Below are 18,104 nucleotides of genomic sequence, written 5' to 3'. Positions count from 1 at the left end.
AAATACAAATATGTACAGCACAAATACATACTAAATAATACAAAATACAAGGTTTTGCGCTCTACAAATTTGTATTTGTACTTCTTCCAAATAGAACCTTAGGTTCAGTTTGGAAGGAGTATAAATGCAAATGTGTAGAGTGCAAAACCTTTTATTTTGTATGTATTTGCACTGTACATATTTGCATTTGTAGTCCTTCCAAACTCAGCCCTAAGCTCGGTTTGGAAAGAGTACAAATACAAATATATAAAAAATAATACAAAATACAAGGTTTTATATTCTACGAATTTATATTTGTGCTCTTTTGGAAGGAGCACAAATGCAAATATGTAGAGTGCAAAACCATATATTTTGTATTGTTTTGTATGTATTTGCATTGTACATACTTGCATTTGTACTCCTTACAAACTCGGCCTTAGATTCAAAACTGCCCATATAAAAGGCTTTATTTTAGACATATAACTGGAGTTTTGATGTTGAAATTGTTAGTTACATGAATAGAAGGCGAAAAGGCACACATATCATGCCATTTTCTAAACCCTAGTCTCTTAGGCAACAGTTAGGGCTATCAATGCACCAGATACTGGTCCAATTCGATCTGGTCTGCCCAAAATGTTCAAATTAGTTTTAATTTAGACCTGGTCCATCGACACCTGTGCTCTTATCATATGTCAATGAATTAGGTATTGGTTCAATCCAACCCAATCCAATACGGATCCATTACAAATGGACCAGATCCAATCCAATCCAACAAATATTTTGAATTGTTTAAAATCTGGACTGATCCAATTCAATATGTTTTATTGGTTCATCCAATCCATTCAAATTGATTTTGATTTGGACAAGTCCAGTCCAAACCTGATCCATTAACACCCCTAACAACAGTGATATTAATGGATCCTACACTAGGTTGGATCAAACCAGACCAGGCTTGAATCCGCATGATCCTAAGTCCTAACCTAAATAATAGATATAACTGGAGTTACTGGATGTATGTTATTGGCTGGCCAAATAAGGAAAGGAAAACAAGCGTGGATTTCTGTGTTTGTTTCTCTTAATTTATGGTTACATATATACAAGGTTCAAAATATTAATATAGGGTGATGCACCGGTAGGATGTATCGGTACTGTTTTTTTTTTTTTTTTTTTGAATCTGGTTCAGAGGGACCGATTTAAGGCCGATCTACCCCTTGAACCACTCACTGACCCGAAACACTTCCTGTAAGGACATATTGAGAAGGCCCTGATGTGATACATATCAGTCGATACGGCCCAACATATACCAAAATTCTGAACCTTACATGTACATATAACTTTGTTGGCTTACCATATTGTTGAACACCCCTTAAATTTGTAGTGGTTAATCATTCATAAGCTATTCGGGCTTTTATGTAAGCACTACAATGTGTACTGAATGGAGCAGACTCCTATTACTAAAATTTGTTGATGCATGCATGCCACAATTAAACTTGATTTATGAAAAGAAGAAAAGCATGGACCAAGTCAGTGGGGCGGATTGGTCCAGATAGTGAAATTAATTCCATCTAGAAGGCAATACAATTGAAACCAATTGACACAGTTTTTTTAGTGTTTTTTATTTCTCTCTCTCTCTTTGTGTGTGTGTGGTGGAGAATGTTCCACACTTACACTATCAGATTGTGATTTATATTGACTGTAAAAACATCATGGCCACTTAACTCATGGAGCTCAAAACAATATGCCACTTATCCTTTAAAAGAAGAATGATCATTTCACTCTCTCCACCACCAACTCATTGAGTTATTACTTGTCCAAAACTAGTTTTTCCAATGTGAATATAATTATCTCCACCCAGCTTTGGCTTTGATCAGATTTTTTGTAAGGCTGACATGGGGCTCCACATTCTAAGCTTTTTATCCTTTTAATTAGACTCGGCCCCTTACTTCTTCTCTATTCTATATTTCTTCCGATGTAAGGTGTCCTTGTCTTAATACACTGTTTTCAAAATCGGACTGGATTGGATGGTTGGACCGAAAAAATTAGGAACTGGTTATCTGATCAGTCCGTTTTTCTTCAAAACCGTTTTTTTTCTTAAAATCATTGATTTTGGTCAGTAAATTGCTGAATTGACCGGATAAACGTTCGAACTGTTTGAACGGTTTTGACCATTTTCCGATTTTTTTAAATTTTTTTTTATTTTTTATCAGAACGGACCAGCCGTTTGGATCAAACGGTCAGACCGTTCAAACCGGTAACCGGACCCCTGACCTGTTCGTTTTTAAACACCATGTCTTAATATATACATTCTAGCTGCTCTTAAATTAATCTACCTATTTCTGTCACGTAGAGAGGTGTTGTAGCCAATCCAGTATCCAGCCCATTCATCAAATGGGTGAGTCACTTATAAAATTAGTTTATTTTGTAACGTGACAAGAGGTTTCGGGGAAAATTTTGGAAAAACCGTTTTTAAATTCCAAATTAATTTATTTGCCACGTGTACAAAATCTTTGTCGTTCAAATAATGTTGATTGAACCACCTGAATTGATTTTTTTTTAACTTTTCCACCCAACACAATACACATCGCCGAGGACGAGTTTACATTCTATGGACCCACCATGGTTTTCAAAACTGGACCGGACCGTATGGTCAGACTGGAAAACTGGGAATCGGTCAAGTGATCGGTTACATTTTACCCCAGAATCGTTATTTCACCAAAAACCATTGATTTGGTCAGCAAATTGCTGACCCAGGTGGTTGAACTGTTCGAACTATCTAATGGTTTTGGCCGTTTTTTATTTTTTTTATTTTTTTTTATTTTTTTGTCAGAAAGGGCCGTCTAAAGAAAGCTATGTATACGTTAAACATGCAATGAGTTGACTCTTAAAGCGTGGTTGAAGACAATGGATAATTTTTTTATATTTAGAATTTATCACTTTTCTTAAGGTCATTTAGACTTCAATATGTATTAAGAGAAATTTGACATATGTAATACATTTTAAACAATGATGTATTCAAATTATAAAGGGCATGTAATTTCTTATTACAATAATATAACCATTTGCTAAAAATTATATAATTTCCATGTGATGTATGAATGAAAAATGTATTGCTTTAAAGTGGTGGTTCCAATTGTTGTTTTTATTTTTACTACTTCAATTGGAATATAGCCACTATTTAAAAATAAAAAAAATAAAAATAAAATAAACTGTAGTTATAGATTAAAGCAATTAGATACGATTTTGAAAGAAATTGTGGTTATAGATTTTAGGTTTTAGCCATGTTTTGTTAAAAACCGTAGCTATAGATTAAAGCAATTAGCTATGGTCTGTCAAAAAAGGAGTAGGTATAGGTTAATTATTTAGCTTCAGTTTTGGCAAAAAACCGTGGTTATAAGTTGGTACATTTATCTACGATTTTGTAATAAACCATAGCTATAAATGAAAAATTTTAGCTACGGTTTTCTAAAAATCCGTGGTTAGATTTGAATATTTAGCTACCAATTTTACCCTCACCTCTCTCCCCTTCTTTTTCCTGTTGGGTTCAGGCATAGATTTCACCAATAAGAGGGTTTCACCATGCTCTTCATCTTATTAAAGCTGCAAAATGTGATCATCAGAGGATCCGATCGATCCATTGAGAAATCAGAAGAGCTTGCTTGCAAACTCTTGTTTGGCCTCTCCGTCTATTGAAGATGCTGAACCAGCTAGATCTCTAAGTTCTGATAGGCTCCTTCCCAATTGCAAAGCCACCTTCAGTTCAAACAATTCCCCATTTTCTCTCTTCTCTACGTCCTTTTCCTTCAAAGTGGATTCTATGGACTCCTCCATACATCTAAAGAAGCCAGCAGTGCTCCGGTACATCTCAAACACCATTCCAACTTGCCACCATGCTCCAAGGTGTTGATAACACTTGCCAAAGCTCTAGCAGTGACACCCAACAGCACAGCCCATGTTTCATGAGAAGAGCATCCCACGAAAGCTGACCCAACACCTGCGAGACCTGTGAGTAAAGGACCAGAAATGGCTAAAACTCTGTTAACTTTCAAAGCTATCTTGCCCAGTCTCAGGTACTCTTCAGTGTCCTTCCTCTTCAAAACCGCAACTATCTGCTTCATTTCCTCTTCCAGCTCTCTGTTCCATCCATTTCCTTCTCTTCTTCCACCCAAGTCTAGTTCTCGTAATTTACTTTGTTGTAGCCACCACATGATAGGCTCCACGGCTTTAGGGAACTTGTCAAGCATCACTCCAAGCAAGGGCAATGGGTAAGCCCTGTCAAGAGCAAACACCTTGTCCATGGCGTCCTTAACATTCATGGGACTAGGACTACCAAGTGTAAGAGTTGTTCGGATTTGCCCGTGAAGTTGCTTGAATAGCCTTGCCGCATTGCGTTGTTCTTCTACGAGTTGCGATGGCTGAATCTTGTTCATCACCAGCAACATCCCAGTAGCTGCCCTATATAATAGAGTAGATGAGAGCTTTAGTGCGGCAAGTGGCGCTCTCGTTCCAGCTGTTTCTGCCAGCCCGACCATCGTTGCAGCGGTGATGGTGATTGTATTAATGGAGGTCAGAAGGAGGTGGTTCCAGTTATTCCGCTGCTCTTGGATGTTGGCATGCATCTCCGCCCTGTCTGTAGCAGCTTCAATGATTGCATAAAGCTCCACAATGACCGTAGACTTGGAGTTAACATCAACATCATCTCTCGTGGTTTTGGTAGCAACTTTAGTATCAAAAGGCTTCATTTCTGTCTGGGTAATGGTTGTGGCTGTTGTGTATCCACTTCTCAACTTCAATTCCTCAACCAAGTCCGTGGTCCGGATCTTTGGAAAAGAAAGAGAACTCGGTTGGAGTTTTGGGGTATTAAGAGTAGCCGATACTCTTCTTCGTCGTGAAGATGATGACGAGGAGGAAGAGCACAGGAGACTGGTAGTTCGAAGAGTCGCCATGCTATGCTGACGGCCTGATGCTCACAGTTTGCCAATTTTTTTTGGCTTCCGATGTTACGGTTGTTGTTCTGCAATTGGGTTTTTGAGAGGATTTTTGGTTAATCAAAACAGACCACTGTTTCTTGGAAACTACCGGCACAATAAGTAGATCGACGAAGACCCGTTTGAATTTGGAATACAAGCATCCAGAGTCCGGCGAGATTTCGATCGAAAACAGCTCAAATGGCTGGCAAATCATTGGTCGCATGTGCATGAAATAAAAAATGAAGAATGGGAACTAAGAGAGGTTACAGAGCAAAATCGATGAACTGGTCCATACAGTTTTTCGTTAAATCCGCACAGTGAACAGGCGTAGCTTCCCACGGTCACCCACTTCAATCGTCCTTTCCTAGAGCGTCATCAAAATTCACGCTTTCAAGCCTTCATCTCAGACCTCCTCCTCTGCCTCTGGTCTCTCTCTCCTTTCTCCGTTCTCAGACCTCATCCTTCGCCTCTGTCTCTCTCTCTCTCCCAGCCTCCGTTCTCAGACCTCCCTCTCCGCTCTCCGGTCTTTCAGTAAATTATTCTGTAATTTCAGTTTTGATGGAACTCCATCGAAACACAGTATGGGATTTCTTTGCATGTTTAAGTTGTTTTATTTTGAAAATTTGAAGAATCATCAAGGGTAAAATAGTCTTTTTCGTATTAAGTATTAGGATAGTTTGATATATTTATGATAATGAATAGTTTTGCTGATGTGAAAGTCGGATCCCTGAGAAGTGTGTCTTGGGGGAAAATCCTTCCATGCTCGAGTCAGTAAAGGGTCTGTTTGATTGCTGAGAAAAGGATGAGAAAAGGGAATATTCTCGAATGATTTTCCTTTTCTTGCGTTTGTTTACGGGTAAATAGTGTTTTGGGATGAGAAACAAGAGGGATGCAGGATCCCAAAATTAAGTGAGCGGGGTCGCACCAAAACAATGCGACCCCAGTGAGAAAAGAAAAGGTTGAGAAAACATCTCGAGTTTGTCAAAGCAAGAAGTCGAAGGCACCGACGGAGAGAGAGAGAGAGAGCGAGCTCAGAGAGGGAGAGATGGAACACGAAAGTTGCAGAGGAGGAGCTAAAGCAATGTTAAATCTTCAACCGAACTCCTCAATCTCGACCGCTTATCACCCCCACTTTGGGCCCCATGATGATCTTATGCTTCTTGAAATCGACGAGAAGCTGCTTCCTGATATCCTTCACAACAGGTAATCGCAATGAGTTTTCAACTCTTCAAATTTGATTTCTTAGGTTTCATCCATATTTCTTTTCTGTATCTCTGCAATTTCTTCGACTTGGGTTATGATTCAGTATTCAGTTCTAGGGTTCTTTATTTGTAGAGTAAGTCTACGAGGTCAGTCCGACGAAGAAGTTGTTCTTTGTACGCCGTCCAAGACTTATGCCGTCAAGTTGTTCGGAACCTCCAATTTTGTGTTCCTCGTTCCTCCATCAGATCCGTCAGAGTCGAGTGAGACTGCTAGCAATGAGCCAGTGGTTGCATCGGTACTCAAAGTGGCACTTGGAATTATGGAACTTGTGGAAGTTGCTCCCAAGCTGGATAAGCTTAAATTGCTCCTCATGGAGAACCCCTACAGACCAGAAGATGAGATGGATGTGGAGGAATTGGAGGAGATTGAGAAAGACAAGATGGGTTTGTTTCGATGGGAGGACTTAGTTGACAGGATACAAGCTAGTGATGAGGAATTGAGAGCTGGTCTGCGAGCTCTTTTGGCTGTGGAGATTGATGGCTATTGGAGAATCGTGGATGAGAAGTATATGGATATTGTTCTGAGTATGCTTTTGCACAATGCGGTGTTGAATGGATGGTCTTTAAATGCACTTAAGGAAGATGAAGTTGTGGGCATGCTGGAGGCTGATGGGTTTCCCCGCAGGCTAGCACTGCATTGTTTGGAAATGTATGGAGGCCAGGTAAGAGAGGGGAATGGGAGCAACGGTAGAGCGTGGGTTTTGGATGAGAGGTGGGTTTGTATTCATTTTGCCAGAGTGGTTCTGAAAGGAGGGAAGATGAAAATGGAGAGTTTTATGGATGAGTGGATGAAGAAAATTCCTGCTCGGATGTCTGCAAGCTTTGAGATGTTGGAAGGGGAAGTGTTGGTAGAGAGGCTTGGAGTTGAGACATGGATCCGTGCCTTCAGTGTTTCATCTCTGCCCTCCACTCCTGTTGATCGTTTTGTAGTGCTCTTTAGGGAGCGACAGAAGTGGGAATGGAAGGATTTACAGCCATACATCAGGTTTGCTCGGATCCCTCTCTCCCTCTTCCTTTCTCCTCGTCTTCTTGGCTAATTTATTGAAACTGTTCTCCTTATTACTGGATGGGTTGGAATTGATTGCTCTAACTTTTGTTTCTAATTTTGTATTTATAGAGATTTGCGTATACCAGGTCTCCCATCAAAAGGATTGCTTCTAAAGTACACTCGAAAAATGCAGCCTACCTCAGATGCTGAACCTGTTTTCAGTGCAAGATAATCTCATCGTGCATCTCACGGGGTATTCCATGCTTGTCTTCTAATGAGTGGTTAAGATGGACTGTTTACAAGGTTGAACCACATAGTGCTATAAACAATTAGTTCTGAAGGCATCTTTACTGTCCCATCAGTTGAATTGTTCAATGGCTTTGCCATAAAATTACTAAATCTATTACATAAATCCTGTTATACTTGTATCTTGTTTTACATAATAATTTATTAACAACAGGCTCTCTGATGGGATGTCTGGAGTTCTTTTTGTTGATCACCCAAGATATGTAAAGGGCCCAATATAGGTTCATTGTGGGAGAATGGAATTGGTTTCTCTTAGCCCCCTATTAAGGTGCTGCCTTTAATGGTTGATAATATCTTTAGTTAATCTTTTTCAACAACACACATTTTCATCACTAAAGTGCTTTTTTTCTATGTCTTTCTGCTGAAGTGACTATCGGTGTTCTTCTGCTGCATCTACCCTAGAACCTAGTAGAGGGTTTTATCTAGCTTTTTATGTGCCTTTGTTGTCTTTTTTTGGTGATGCAAATCACAATTACATACTTCGAAGATGGTTCTGCTTAATCTTTGATGGTTTATAATCCCTTGGAAGATACTCCTTGGGGATGTCTGTGTAAAATTTGAATATTGAGCCAGATAATAGGCTTTTAGATTTATATTGACAATTTGTTGTGGCTAGAGAAGATGAAAAAGCTTTGGCTGATATATTGTGTACTGGTTTGTTGAGGCAGAGACCTTGTTAGTTCTTAAATAGTTAAGCTGCACTTTGGTGGGTGTGTCCTCAAGAATCAAGACCTGGGTCCTTTGGGGCCCAAAAGATCAATGAAGATGACTATTGTATCTTCTTAATCACCTTTCTAGGTCCATGATTATCAATGATTTAAAGAGGCAAGGTTTATGGATTTTAATCATGATTATCCATGATTATTAACAAACTAGCTACTAATTATATATGACAAAAATTTGTTTTGATGGTTGAGCCTTGTCAAGAATCATATGTGTCATACATTTGGGGGGTGCAAATTGTCATAAAAGTAAATTATATGCATTTTTTTAGTTGAGAAAAATTTTCTCAGCAAACAAACACTAGAAAGTGGATTTTCTCACAAAAATTTTCTCAGCAAACAAACACATTAAAACTAACTGAGAAAATAAATTTTTCTTTTCTCATCCCATCCTTTCTCCGTCCCATTTTCTCAGTAATCAAACAGACCCTAAAGAATCATAAGATGGGGAGGCTAGGTGGATAAGAAGGCTTAATGACAATTGACAAGGTATGGAATTAAAGGGGGGCAAAAATATATTCTTTTAAGTTGCTTTTTTTTTTCTCAATGGGCTACATAAGGGCGGGATAGCCCATTCCCAAACCCATAAAGGCATAACACCCCCCGCCCACCTAGGTACCTAGGTGCAGGCAGGATTCGCATCCCAAGTGAGACCTTACCAACCATAACTAAAATGTTAGGGATCGATTAAGATATCAACACTGGCACCTATGTTATATCTTAAAAATCAAATTCAAGTTTCATTCTCCTGTCTCTTGAATACAGCCTTTCCTAATATCCTAGCCTAGCTAATATTAATGGAAAGATTTGTAGTTGTAGCCTCGTAGGGGAGGGGAGGTAGGTAGGGGATTATTTACAGAGTCACTTTCATGCATGTTCCAATATTTTGGCCTGCTGCACGCGCAGGAAGAATCTGGGCTAAAGGTCCATGAGGTCAAAGAATGTGAATTAGTGGGTGGCCAAGCATAATTAAGCTTACTAGTAGTGGGGGCGGCTGTGTGTTTTTGTGGGTTTGGGCGGCCGTCCATTCATCTCCCACTACTTCCATCCCTCCTTCTCCTTATATAAATACACAACCCTCACGCCATTTCTCTCTATCATCACCTCACTTCCACACTAGCAGCTTCCAGTCCCCAATATATAAATATGCAAATGGCCCTCAGTGAGAATTGCCCGAGCCCAGGCCTCACTTTTCTGTTATTATTGCTAGCTTTACTGTTTCATGCCGGTAACATTATGTCTCTCCGACTCATCTTCTACTCTTGTTTTAATTAGCATAAACTCAGTGCATATATAGCAAATTATATAAATATATTTGATTGTCATATATATATATATATATATAGGAGTGTCCGATCTTGGGTTAAATTTCTACTCGGAAAGTTGCCCAAGGGCCGAAGAGATAGTGAAGGAACAAGTGACGAAGCTTTACCAGAAGCATGGAAACACTGCAGTTTCGTGGGTCAGAAATCTCTTTCATGATTGCATGGTTAAGGTACACCTTCATTAAGCAATCCGTTCTGTGGTAACGTAATATTATCTTCTAAGTAATTAATTCATTGGTGAATCATCTTAATTAAACTAACAAAGTCTGGATGCATGGTTATTGCGCTGTGTTGTTGAATGTTGATATGCAGTCATGTGATGCCTCGGTTTTGCTGGACACGACAAGCAGAATTGTGTCGGAGAAGAAGTCACAGAGGAGCTTTGGGATGAGAAACTTCAAGTACATTAATACCATTAAGGAGGCCCTCGAAAGAGAATGCCCCATGACCGTGTCTTGTGCCGATATTGTAGCTCTTTCTGCAAGAGAAGCCATCGTCATGGTACCAATACATATCATCCAATTCATCATTAATAATCCCTACAACGTCGTAACTTGTTTGTTACTAAAACTGGTGACTGGTGAGTGAACCAAATATCACCAATGTCTCTGAATAATAATTAATTCTGTATATCGTTCGTCAATGTCGCTTGCTGCAGCTAGGAGGCCCGTACATTGCTGGGATGAAAACTGGGCGAAGAGATAGCAGGGAAAGTCATATCTCCGTCGTCGACGACTTCATCCCCAACCACAATGACACCATCTCACTTGTGCTTTCACGTTTTCAATCCGTCGGAATCGATGTTGAAGGAACTGTTGCTTTATTAGGTAGTCTCTCCTCAAATTCTAGTATTCTACTACATCCAACATCCTCTTCTCTTGGGCCAAGCCTTTCAGCCCAATCCAGGATTGCTGAGGGGCCTGGAACTAGGCCTAGTCCATAACTCCATATTATTAGGCCTTACTACTTACTAGTAAGTACCAAGTAGGGACTATGTTGTAGTAATAGTATGTACTAGCTAGATAGCTTCAAATAAAAGTTGTCTCGTTCGTTTTAAAGAGTAGTAAATAATTTCTATATATATGAATGATATACTTACTAGTACGTAGAACGTACAGGTGCTCACTCCGTTGGTCGAGTTCACTGCCTCAACATTGTAGGTAGGTTGTACCCCAATGTTGACCCCACCTTGGATCCTGAGTACAGCGAGTACCTGAAGCGTCGGTGTCCATCACCACAACCAGACCCACAAGCAGTGCAATATGCAAGGAATGATCGTGAAACCCCGATGGTGCTTGATAACATGTACTACAAGAACCTGCGAACACAAAGAGGCCTGTTGTTGGTCGATCAGCAGTTGGTTTCTGATCCAAACACATCTCCTTTTGTGGAGAAGATGGCGTCGGACAATGCCTACTTTCATCATCAGTTCTCTAGGGCTCTACTTTTGCTCTCAGAGAACAATCCCCTCACTGGTGACCAAGGAGAGATTAGAAAGGATTGTCGCTTTGTCAATACCCAGTGATCCATCCATCCATGTCTCACCAAATACTTAATCCCATTTGTTTTTCATGTGTAATCCATGGTGAAGAGCTCTTGTGCCAAATAATGACTTCAGTTATGTTGCACCAAACTAGTTTTAATTAATTTTGGGGGCTGTTTTGAGTTAAACAGTCGTCAAACACTTGACATAAAAATACAAGCCAGGGGGTGTCAAAAGAAAACATCAATTTGATGCATGTTTCCTGCTTTGAGAAGCAAAGTCTCAACACCTTGACTTGACTTAATTAATGTGGTTGGTACTGATGTGATCTTGATATGGGCAATGTAGTAAATTAAACCAAAAAAAGAAAAAAATTCTTTTAAGAACATAGAGATATATTTTGTACAACTATATATAACACAGTTCTTAGAAGTTAGTTCTTAAATGTTTTGATATATAGACAGAAATGAGGAATGAGGAATTTGTCAATAGAAACGTCCAAAGCCAGAAGGATTATTTGTAATGAGCTTTGTCAGTATCTTAGATTCAACCATACAAGGAGGAGAGAGGGAAAGAGAATATTGTATCTTGCAAATTAAATGCTCACCGAGTAGCGTATATATGAACAAAAAAAGTATAGCCCGGCTCCAATATTAAATATATCATGCAGAGTACTGGCGATAAAGAATTACGATTTTATATATTTAGGGTAACACTAATTGAACAATTAGGCCGTCGAAATTCGACCAACTTTCTACCTAGCTAGAAGCATTTACTACCTACCTATGCTATGTACAATAATAATCTTCTTTTTCTTCTTGATTTTAATTTAATTTATAAACTACTGCAGTCCAATCCAAGCATGCCTCCTTTGTTTTTGCCAAAATTTTTGAATGATCAATGAGGTGACTTTATCATCCATCATCAAAAGATAATTATATAAGTATTTAGGTTGCATTTGACATTCCTTAATTTACCTCTTTTTTTTTTCAATTAACATGCTCTTACGAACACCGAATCTTTAGGCTGGAAGGAGTACAAATACAAATATGTAGAGTGCAGAACCTTGTATTATGTATTTGCACTGGACATATGTGTATTTGTACTCTTTCCAAACTGAGCCTTAAGTGTAAAAAGGAAATGAATCCCTAAAATAAGGAATTCCAAATGCAGCCTTAATATATAGGAGCCACAATTCTCTCCACCCAGTGAGCTTTTTGATTTCTTTTTCCTGGCTTAAGACCTTTACATTGCTTTCTGCATGATACCTTGTTTTGGTTAAGATGAGCCTGCAGCCCGATTGGTAGGACCCAAGTAGTGGGTCCCTTTGCCAAAGACATGGCACACCTGGCAAGTTAGTAAGGTCTAAAACCCAAAAACTTGGGATTCTCCGCATCCAGGAGAGATCGGCTTCCATCAAGGCAAACCTGTGCCCACACCATTCTAACAGCCTTTCCTAACCTTACATTGGGAATATCTCCCCATGAAATAAAGCACATAAGTACGGAGATATTCTCAATGCAAGGCAGTAAAAGGCTGCTCAAACAGGCTTTGCCCCGACTGAAGCCAAACTCCGTCCAGGAGGCCATTGCGCTAGTTGTGAATTGGTATTGACTCTTGAGGTCTTGATAATTTATATATATGATCCTCAATTCCTCATCCCTCATGCCATGGTTATCAAAATAACAACTTTAAGGCTCACTTTGCAAAGAATACAAATACAATTGTGTAGAGTACAAAACCTTGTAATTTGTATTATTTTGTATGCATTTATATTATATATTTGTATTTTACTCTTTCCAAATTGATCCAAACAATTCTTGGGAACTTTCATCCAAAAGAGATGTTAGGACTATATATATATATGACCCATAACTCAACTTGTATAGATTTACAATTTTGTTAAGGGAAAATTCCTGATTAGTACCCTGTAGTTTGGGCCTATTGCCACTTTGGTCCCCGAGCTTTAAAATGTGACAATTCAGTACCCAAACTTTTAAAATGTGACAATCCAGTACCTGTCGTTAAATAGCTGTTAACCAGCCATTAAGTGGCATTTGAAAAAAACACAAATGCCCTTCAAGTGTTATTTAATTTTCTTTGTCAACCATCTAAACATTGACAAAAAATTAACAGTCTCGAATCTTTGCCTTTATCATTCAAGAAAGTTGGGGTCACATTTAAGTGGGCATTCTGGTGACCCCAACTTTTTTGAATAGAAGAAGTAATGATTTAAGACTGTTAATTATTTTGTCAATGTTTGAATGGTGGATAAAGAAAATTAGATAACATTCGAAGGGCATTTGTGTCTTTTTTCAAATGTCACTTAATGACTGATGAGGGCAGATTTGGCCCTCTAGTGAAGTTGCGACACGTGGCACCTCGTGACAACTAGGCAAGCCCCCAAGCAACAACTTACCAAGTTGGTCCCCCCCCCGGGCGCCGGCCTGGCGCGGCCTGCGCGAACTGCGCGCGACCCGCGCGGACTGCGTGACCTGGCCGGATGAGCCTGACACATGCGCCGACCTGGCGATCTGGCCCGGACACAGGCGCCGACCTGATGACCTGACTCGGACACAGGCGCCGACCTGGCAACCTGGTCGGACACCGACCCGCCGACTGACACATGCGCCGACCTGGCAATCTGGCCCGGACACAGGCGCCGACCTGACAACATGACCCGGACACAGGCGCCAACCTGATGACCTGACCCGGACACAGGCGCCGACCTGGCAACCTGGCCGGACACTGACCCGCCGACTGACACATGCGCCGACCTGGCAATCTGGCCCGGACACAGGCGCCGACCTGACAACATGAGCCGGACACAGGCGTCGACCTGGTGACCTGACCCTGACACAAGCGCCGACCTGGCGACCTGGCCCGGACACCGATCCGTCGACTTACAGGCGCCGACCTGACAACATGACCCGGACACAGGCGCCGACCTGGTGACCTGACCCTGACACAAGCGCCGACCTGGCGACCTGGCCCGGACACCGATCCGTCGACTTACAGGCGCCGACCTGACAACCTCGAGGAGTTCATCACCGTACCCCGGTTCTGACGGGATATGACGTCTTACCATTTGAAGGCTTTTTACCCACCTAACCCGCGAGGGCACCACTATATAAGGACTCCGACCCCCAAAGCCAAGGGGGGGAGAAAAAAGAGTATGGTAACCCCCTCTCTCTAGCTCTCTCATTTCTCTCCAAGCCCTCTGTAATCAGAATGCTAACTTAGGCATCGGAGAGTCCCCGCCGGGAAAATACCCCCGAGTCCTCTGATTCAGTTCCCGCAGGTCCCTCAGCTCCCGCCGTCTACAAAGGAGAGAAAATCACCTCACGCAGGGGGTAGTCGGGTAGCGTTGCACCAGGGAACTCCACCATCCTCTGAGTTGCAGACCGCCTAGGAGCAAGTCAAGTGACGAGTTCGCCATCAGGGAGCACTACCAGGTAGTTCGCCACCAGGCAGTTCGCCACCAGGGAGCACTGCCGGGCAGTTCGCCACCAAGCAGTTCGCCATCAGGCAGTTCGCCACCAGGCAGTTCGCCACCAGGGAGCACTGCCGGGCAGTTCGCCACCAAGTAGTTCGCCATCAGGCAGTTCGTCACCAGGCAGTTCGTCACCAGGCAGTTCGTCACCAGGCAGTTCGCCATCAGGCAGTTCGTCACCAGGCAGTTCGCCATCAGGCAGCGCCACCAGGCAGTTCGCCACCAGGCAGTTCGCCATCAGGCAGTTCGCCACCAGGCAGTTCGCCATCAGGCAGTTCGTCACCAGGCAATTCGTCACCAGGCAGTTCGCCATCAGGCGGCGCCACCAGGCAATTCGCCACCAGGCAGTTCGCCACCAGGCAGCTCGCCATCAGGCAGTTCGTCACCAGGCAGTTCGCCATCAGGCAGCGCCACCAGGCAGTTCGCCACCAGGCAGTTCGCCACCAGGAAGCATCACCAGGCAGTTCGCCTCACAGGCAGTTCTCCCCCGGGAAGTTCGCAACCAAGTAGCTCATCACCAAGGCACGTCACCACCAGGTCAGACACGAGGTACTTAGCCAAAAAATTTTACACATCCCAAAAAATGGTACGTGACCAAAACCGGTTACATCAACAACCGATTAACAACTAGTTAACGACAGATATTGGATTCTCACATTTTAAAAATTTGGATACTAAATTATCGTATTTTAAAGTTTGAGGACTAAAATGACACTAAACCCAAATTATAAAGTATTAATCGAGAATTTTCCCTTTTGTTAACAAACTCTAATTTTTTTAGACTGTAAAGGTCTAAACTCTAAATGGTTTAGGCGTTTAGCAGCAGCAAGTTACATTTTTTCCCCGCTCCCTAGCATAAGGTCATTCTAAGTATCTAATCTATAGGCCAGGGTTTAAGTAAGCAGCTTAATTAGTGAGATTTACTCACTGTTTGTTAATATATGTGTATATATAATTATATGATAGAGAGAGGGAGAGGATGCTTTTCAATAAAGCTGAAAAATAGTGATCCAGAAGCCAGTGGCTGACTTTTCGTGTTTTTCACCAGACATTGCTCTAACACTTTTTTTTTTTTCTGTACATAGAAATCTATGAAAGCCGAAAAGCAACTCTACGATAGTCTTTCTCATCAGTCTTCTCGGTCATTCAAACCTGCTTCTTTGCACTTTGTGTTTGTGGCATAATCTAAAATCCCCAAAATATTCTCAATGGCTGCTGGCCCTAAATCATATTATAGGGCCAGCCACAGAACAGTGAATTAAACTTCTACCAGTGCAGTGGCACGAGTAGGTGCACGTGCAAGAGCCGAATGAAAGATGAATAAATCAATAGACGTTGGGATGGTCGCATTGACGTGAGGCCAATTACACAACTATCTGCTTATATGGTAACTAATAATTAAAAAAGAAACAAACATTGTCAAGTGTGTGTATACACGCTTTCTAAGGATGTCAATCCATTGTGGTACTGGTGAGTAATGGGGCCGTCAATGGGTCGGGTCTGGGTCGGGACGGGTGTTTCAGTTTGGCACAGTAGTGTTACGTGTCTGTTTCGAGTCCATATAGGTGCCACGTAGGAGATTATACTCCAACGGTCACAAAAATATATAAGTGAGAAATAAGTAAAAACGAGAACACCTTGGAATTCGCATAACTCACAACCACTCGAAACAATAAAAAGGTGTTTCAAACAACAAGCCAGTGTTTCTCACAACAAGGTGATGTTTCCTATGTGTATGTGGACGTTTCCTCCAATGAGGTGTTGTGGCCGCATAACTCATAACCACAAAAAAGCCGTTTTGTGGCCGTTTCTAGTGACGTTTTGTACTACTGTTTCCTCTAAAAAAACACCTCACTAGAAATAACCACAATACCAAACACCTATTAATTGGGTCCAACCCGATTAGACCCAACCACACCTAGCACTTATAATTTTGATAATATAACTTCAATAAAATTGAAACTAAAAAAAAAAATCATGTGGTATTAATCATAATTATCTTATTATTATTTATGAAATTTATTTTCTTTTAAATATAAGTATAATAAAAATTACACATAAAACCCAAAAGTCTCTATATAATATTAGCTATATAATCTGAATCACTTTGGAACAGCAAGAGATTATCCCAATTAAATTATTAATAGGACAAAATCTCATAACCAGAACCGACATATTCGGTTCAGTCAATTTTGTTCTGTAAGGTAGGCCCGAACCACTGGCAGCCCTATGTGAGGAAGTTACAACAGAATCCCTACTTAAAATGGTTTTGCTACACTAAACCTAAAAAAGGACAGAGGACGAGAAAGCTTTCCACTTTCCAGTGCTCTCCTGTCTGTGTTTTACTTTCTTTACCAATGAAGGCTAGTGACTAGTGGGGATAATCTTTCATTCTTTCTCCAGAGGCTCACAGTCACAGGCTAAAGAAGGGACAGACACGGCATTATCTTTAGACAAAAAGGCAGGTTTGAAGAAAAATCTTTTTCGGGAACACCTTGGCTCCTTTCATTTTTTTTCATTACCACTGGCTGGCTGCTTGCTGGGGACCTTATGTTTCCTACTTTCCTTCAATTTGTTTGACTCTTACTCTTTGCATTTTGCCAACCTAATCTCAAATTTTACACATTTAACCCCTCCCCTGATTATCTGACAATGTGAGAATGACCCTTAAATTACTCAAAATTCAATTTGAATTCTGTCAGACCAAAATAGATCTATTCATAGACCGGATAGCTAGCCTGACAGGCTGGTCTGACCTGACTCATTCTAGATCAGACTTGGACATGATTGTAGGTCTATAAGTTTGGGCTCGGGTTCACTGGCTCAGGCTCAGAATTTCTCAAATAAGCCTGACCCAATAATATTGTATATATATATATATATATATATATAAAAGGGCTCGGAATCCAGGCTTTATATAAAGGGCAGATTTGGACTCCTGATTTAGGTGTGGTCAGACTGGATTCAGGATTTCTATTAATAAAGAGGCAAAATCGGACACGGCCATAAACCAAAATCAAAGACATCTTTTAACTATTAACTAGCTCTTTGCCCTCTTTGTGTTGTTCAACAACAAAACAAATACACTAATGATGCAAAATGACATTTGAGACGACATGATCCAACCGTTGATTCAGTTGTTCAACTGGTGTTACATACTTCTTACATGTCCACTTGAAACCTGATTAAGACATGTAAGAGAGAGGTGAAACAATTTAACAATAGTACAAGATCCACCCATGCGCCATAGTGCCATACCCATGAGTTCATGACCCATCCACCCACAGGCCAGAGGCCACAGACAAGCCCAAGCTATAAGCGCATCAATCCAAAGCCCAACCATATCCGGATATCCGACCAGGCGACCACGCCCCCTCACCAACAGAACACAACTCACCTCATCCCATAACGCTGGCTGATCTCTGACAGCCCCTGAAGCATATGGACTTATTCCCCTGTCTCAAGAAACTAGCAACAGATTGCCTCAGTATGGCCCACCTTCTTAGTTCTTACGTGAAACATATATTTACAAAAAAAAAAGTACCGAGTTGCTCGTTGGGTTATGCTATTGCTATGCAG

General features: G+C 41.1%; 2 protein-coding genes and 1 pseudogene across 3 annotated transcripts; 2 read left to right on the top strand and 1 right to left on the bottom strand.

Moving 5' to 3' along the window:
• Positions 1–3,500: 3,500 nt before the first annotated feature.
• Positions 3,501–4,923, bottom strand: LOC104594998 (putative F-box protein At4g22030 pseudogene; annotated as a pseudogene).
• A 1,068-nt stretch (positions 4,924–5,991) lies between these two features.
• LOC148801904 (uncharacterized) lies at positions 5,992–7,962 on the top strand. The gene is made up of 3 exons (XM_088898841.1): positions 5,992–6,149; positions 6,282–7,193; positions 7,326–7,962. Exons 1-3 carry the CDS (start codon positions 5,992–5,994, stop codon positions 7,426–7,428), a joined length of 1,173 nt encoding a protein of 390 aa, XP_088754967.1. The 3' UTR covers positions 7,429–7,962.
• A 1,339-nt stretch (positions 7,963–9,301) lies between these two features.
• Positions 9,302–11,440, top strand: LOC104594809 (peroxidase 21-like). Of its 2 annotated transcripts, none has more exons than XM_010255302.2 (5): positions 9,302–9,452; positions 9,571–9,719; positions 9,862–10,050; positions 10,208–10,376; positions 10,668–11,440. In XM_010255302.2, the coding sequence occupies exons 1-5, from the start codon at positions 9,371–9,373 to the stop codon at positions 11,072–11,074; spliced, it is 996 nt and encodes a 331-aa protein (XP_010253604.1). In that variant the 5' UTR covers positions 9,302–9,370; the 3' UTR covers positions 11,075–11,440. The 2 variants fall into 2 exon arrangements, with proteins under 2 accessions (XP_010253604.1, XP_010253603.1); XM_010255301.2 differs by having other exon boundaries at positions 10,659–11,440.
• The last annotated feature ends 6,664 nt before the right edge of the window (positions 11,441–18,104 follow it).

This window comes from Nelumbo nucifera, chromosome 2, assembly GCF_055504915.1.
Source record: "Nelumbo nucifera cultivar China Antique chromosome 2, China Antique-T2T, whole genome shotgun sequence".
In the NCBI taxonomy this organism is placed as follows: domain Eukaryota; kingdom Viridiplantae; phylum Streptophyta; class Magnoliopsida; order Proteales; family Nelumbonaceae; genus Nelumbo; species Nelumbo nucifera.
This window is presented reverse-complemented; position numbering and strand designations above follow the sequence as displayed.

Bases quoted from the DNA above. Each gene is read 5' to 3' on its own strand.
- LOC148801904 (XM_088898841.1), top strand. From the start codon at position 5,992: ATGGAACACGAAAGTTGCAGAGGAGGAGCTAAAGCAATGTTAAATCTT. The intron at 6,150-6,281 runs GTAATCGCAATG...CTTTATTTGTAG, and splicing joins CCTGATATCCTTCACAACAG to AGTAAGTCTACGAGGTCAGT. The intron at 7,194-7,325 runs GTTTGCTCGGAT...TTGTATTTATAG, and splicing joins GATTTACAGCCATACATCAG to AGATTTGCGTATACCAGGTC.
- LOC104594809 (XM_010255301.2), top strand. From the start codon at position 9,371: ATGCAAATGGCCCTCAGTGAGAATTGCCCGAGCCCAGGCCTCACTTTT. The intron at 9,453-9,570 runs GTAACATTATGT...ATATATATATAG, and splicing joins AGCTTTACTGTTTCATGCCG to GAGTGTCCGATCTTGGGTTA. The intron at 9,720-9,861 runs GTACACCTTCAT...GTTGATATGCAG, and splicing joins TTCATGATTGCATGGTTAAG to TCATGTGATGCCTCGGTTTT.